The sequence below is a fragment of the Notothenia rossii genome (assembly GCF_949606895.1).
Source record: "Notothenia rossii genome assembly, chromosome: 4".
Classification (NCBI taxonomy): Eukaryota; Metazoa; Chordata; class Actinopteri; order Perciformes; family Nototheniidae; genus Notothenia; species Notothenia rossii.
The window spans coordinates 21,379,982-21,384,847 of NC_136902.1; the positions used below are offsets into that span (position 1 = coordinate 21,379,982).

The 4,866-nt window shown below is 38.2% G+C and overlaps 1 protein-coding gene across 1 annotated transcript; it reads left to right on the top strand.

Moving 5' to 3' along the window:
• The first annotated feature begins 297 nt into the window (after nt 1-297).
• Nucleotides 298-4,048, top strand: ptges3a (prostaglandin E synthase 3a (cytosolic)). The gene is made up of 8 exons (XM_079678109.1): nt 298-443; nt 1,196-1,309; nt 1,450-1,519; nt 1,606-1,704; nt 2,215-2,304; nt 2,403-2,456; nt 2,601-2,628; nt 3,099-4,048. Coding segments are annotated over exons 1-8 (477 nt in total). The 5' UTR covers nt 298-441; the 3' UTR covers nt 3,119-4,048.
• Nucleotides 4,049-4,866: the final 818 nt, after the last annotated feature.

Consider the following 4,866-nt stretch of genomic DNA (forward strand, 5'->3'; position numbering starts at 1 on the left):
CCTGATTTTACTTGATGAGTGCATTTGGTAGTACACTTTTCAATGCAGGGACTTATTTAAAGGATCTTAATACTCCCCCTTAGTCTAGTCAACGAAGGTCGAATGATTCGTGGCCTGAAATTGCTTGCACCCGTTACACAGCTATGAGGATAATTTGTGTTAGACTGTAGTAGTCATCTTCTGGTGGTGGCAGTGGAGCTCTCCCGTTCTAGAACTGTCTCAAACGGCTTCGGTCTGAAGCCCCGTGCACGCGCCCGTACCGTGGACAGTCGGCGACGTGTCACCAGCAGTAAGCAAATCACGCGAGACTCAAACTGCGGTTTGAACGTTAGAGTTAACTGTTTCGGTTTCATTTATAATTTTACGTGGCTCCACAGCTAGGTTACATTATAATATATACTGCGGTCCGACGAGGAAGATACATTGCTAAAAACAGTGGAGATGTAAGTCTTGGGCTTAATATTTAGTCGTCAACGGTGTTGCTAAGTAGCTTAACAGTCTTGGTAATCAGCTATTATTAAAGCTAACAGCTAATAACACGAGTTAGCCTCAGCCGGGCTACTAGATGACTGTCAAGACATCGTTAAATCCAACGACAGCTAACTTTATCAAGCCTTGTGTTAGGTGGCATCATTGTGTTCCAGAATATATAAACCTCTAGTTAAGTTTGTCTTAATGCGCTTAAAGCCAAACCGTAAGCTAGCAGGCTAATGTCAACCAAGGAAATGTGAATGTTAGCTCTGGAAAAGCGTAGTGTCACGATTATCTCTGAAGACTTTACTTGAGCTAATTTAAGCTAACACCACTTTAAAAACACCTGTCAGCGAAACGTTTAACACACGCTGCCTTCTTCGAATCAAATGATGTCCTCACTGGTTTTAATAATAAACCATAACGCCATTTTTGATTGAAGGGAATATCATTTAGTTTGTTTTTTAGGAAGCAGTCATTAATGTAAAGTGAAGTGTACAGAGACTCTTATGCTAATCTGGAATGAATGAGTGTCGCTTTCGTCAACGTGATCTTAAATGTACATGTGGGCCACCCTCTGGCCGTGAAATACGACACCGACCTACTTTTTCAATAAACTACGCGCTTTAACTGTTTTATTGATTACCAAGAATTAGAAGAATCATGGGTGAAATTGGTTTATATCATTGACAACTATTCCGTCTTTTTTTCTCGTTGTCTTCAGGCAGCCTGCAGCAGCCAAGTGGTATGACAGACGTGAATCTGTGTTTGTAGACTTCTGCGTAGAGGACAGTAAAGATGTAAAAATACATTTTAAAAAGTCCAAATTTGAATTCAAGTAAGTACAAAAATATTCCTATGAGGTTTAAGATGCTTTTTGGAATCACGTCCTTGATCTGTACTGTAGTGTATTCATGATGACAATCAGAATTGTTGGTGTTTTTAAAGGAAATCTCATGAACTCTTTTCACCTTACAGCTGCGTCAGTGGAACAGATAATATCAAACAACAGAACTCAGTGGACCTGTTCGGGGAGATTGACCCCAAAGTAAGTTTGTCAGCAGTAGACGTAGTTGCAGTTCCCTACATATCTGATTCTTTCAAAGCCTTCATCAAACTGTCTGTTCCACACAGGAGTCTAAATACAGGCGCACTGACAGGTCTGTGTTGTGTTGTTTACGAAAAGTGGAGGCTGGGAAATCATGGCCACGTCTTACAAAAGAAAAGTCAAAGGTAACTTTCATTCTTTAGAAAAACGAAAGAAAAAAACTTGTGGCAATACGGTAGCTCACCTGTTGGGGCAGCGACCCATGAAGCGTCCTCACTGCATGGGCCTGGGTTAGAATCCAACTTTGATGCAATCTTTCAATCTGTTCTCCTGAAATGTCCTTTAAAAGTCTTGAATTTGATGTTTAAGAAGGTGTGTAAACACTGTTAAAATAGTTCAAGCATGGCAATTCTTCATTCTAACAATAATATAGCACTGAGTTAAAAGCTTGTTTAATATCAACATAATAAATAAATGGCTACAATGCTACTTGGAGCGCACAGACATCTGGCAGACACTTTTTTTGTGAAAAGAAATGTGAGGAACCGCACCTTGATTCGGATCAATGTAGACACAACCAGTAGTTTGTGACCCTGTTGACAAACAAACATAATCAAAAACAAACTGCCTTGGAGGAGATAATAAAAATGATTACCTGTTATGAACATTGCAGTACTTTATATATCTTATCTTAGTGCAACTGGCTGAGTGTGGACTTCAATAATTGGAAAGACTGGGAGGAGGAATCAGATGTGGACTTGTCAAGTTTTGACAAATTCTCAGAGGTAAGCACAGTGAACGTGCACAGTGAATAAAGTGGGAGTACGTCCAGATTTACTGTGGTGGTGACATAATGATTTCTGTCTCCTGTGCAATTCCCTAGATGATGAACACAATGGGAGGAGATGATATACCTGATTTAGATGGTGCAGAAGAGGTATGTATGTTATTACACAGAGTACTTTTTATATGCTTCATATCTATTACAGCGACAGATGTTTTGTTTAAAGTAATTTTAGCAAAGTGAAATGTACCATCTGCAGTGTATGACAAATTGTCTTTCAATGTTTTTGTTTTGCAGCATGAATCTGAAGACAGCGACGATGAAAGTAAGTACTATTCTGAAAGAGCTATCTGTTCAATTGTAATCGGTAGTCACTTATCCCATAGGTCGGATAACAAATATTACTGTCATGTATCTGTTAAGTAGGCTATAAAATGTTTCGGGGGGAAATGATATGAAAGCCAATGTAGGATGTTATTAAGTTTCGACAAGCTTTAATTTTGATTGCTGTTCTTACTGGAGTATGAATTGTATTCAATCAACATGGCTTCTATTAGGAGTTACGTAAGAGGTGACTTTTGCATGAATTCCGAAATTGGTATGTTTAGTGAGTTTGAATATCCCGAACTCCATCCAAAAAATAAGACGTAATATTGTCATGGTGTCATCGTTTGTATTTAATTTCTTAAGTACTTCCTGTTATAACTTAATTTTGTTCTGCGTTTGTTGTATACTACAATCATAAATAGTTGAGTTTAAGATTAAAATCTGATCAAAATGTTGTCTCTTTTCCAGAAATGCCTGACCTTGAGTAGAAGAATATGGCCGCCACCTCAGTAGCTATCAAAGCAAGTTTAAAGTCTGTTGAAGAGAGAGAGAGACTAGACATAAGTTGGCAGCCATGTTGGAGAAGGGACCTCCTCTCTTAACGCAGTTTCCAAAGTGAAGCCCCTCCAGGTAGCGATGGTTGGATTCTGACATGCACAGGAGTCCATGGTGACATTCAGTGCTGTGCTTTGCTGTTCTGTTCTGCATGGACAATTCTGTTCAAATGACATTGTTATTGTTCTTAAATGACTGTAATGGGATTTGCTGATGTCTTACACTTTCTCTCTCTGTTTATTAGCGTGGGGCTGTGAATTGTGATTTGTAATGAAGAAAAAGAAAAAATACCTATTTTCCAAAACCTAGATTTTTTTAAATGATAGAATCTCCCTTGTAATGTTTGATTTGTAAAATGCAGTTATTTCATTTGTTAATTTAAGAAGCAGGAGTTCTGCTTCAAATGGGTTTACTAATGTATGCCAATATCTGCAAATATTTAACAATTACATTTTAAAACATATTCAGAATATATAAAAAAAACACAGATGTTGGTGCAACTAAAAGCTTGTGTTGAGATAATAATAGTAGAGTGGTGCATTTTTGCAAATGATCAAATCTTAGCTAAGAGTTTTCTATGCCAGTGTAAGTACATTGCACATTGTAGCTGATACAATATTAACTTTCTTCCATATGCATACTGAGGTGAGGGCAGAAATCCTATGTAGTCTACCAAGGGTTTCCCTAATTACTTAAAACAATACAGGTTCTGAATGTTTGTTTATAAGATAGACTAGATCTTTGCTTTGGAGGCGTGTGTGTTTGATTGAAAACGTGCAGTGCATTTGTATTACTTTTAGGCTTGGGAGTTTTGGTATACATTTCTAATAAACAGTTTCAGATTGTTGAACACAAAGCCTTAATATTTCCACTTAATCTGTCTAACTGTTTGGTCTGCTGAAACCTTGTATTCACTTTCAAATGAAATATTCAACTGTGCCTCTCATTCTTGCTTTGGAGTAACTCCAGTTGAAGCCAGTATAAAAAGGGAAAATTACTTATTGTATACAATTACAAACAGCTTCTTCAATATACGTAAGACAATGTGAGCAATACTGTACATGAATAGTCTTCAGACAAATTGCCATGAAACCGTGTGTAACGACTTGGGAGTGCCACTCTCACTTCTCTTTAGTGTTACACAGAGTATTTCCAAACGTAGGGAAAGGGAAGCATGAATTTCCTTTATGGTTAGGATTGTCCGTGTGTTTTGTTTTGTAATTTTTCTAAACATCGCATCGGTAGAAGATAATTCCCTCGAAAGCGAAAAGGCCACCTCTTAATTTGGGGATGCTTTTTGGATCTGGTATTAAGAGTTAATCCATCCATAAAGGTGATCATTATTCATGAGCAGGAGAACTAGGTGGTGGAGAAGATGCTTCGTCAATTTAAAGAGTTGAACATAAATATCACTTGCTGAGCGTTTTTACATCGACCCCTCTGAAGTCTGGTTAATACTATGTGTTTTCTGCAATACATGTTTTCCCCACTGTGAGGCGAGAGCTTCTACCTCAGATTGAGATGTTTAGGGGCTTTATGTTATCGTGTAGTCAGCAGTCTGGACCCAGGGAACAGGAAAATACAATGCAAGCCCCTTTTCAACATCCTCCCCTGTAAAACTGAACTGTGGGATTAAACCCACAAAAGGTGGTTTACCACTGACTGCGGGAGTCATGAGAAG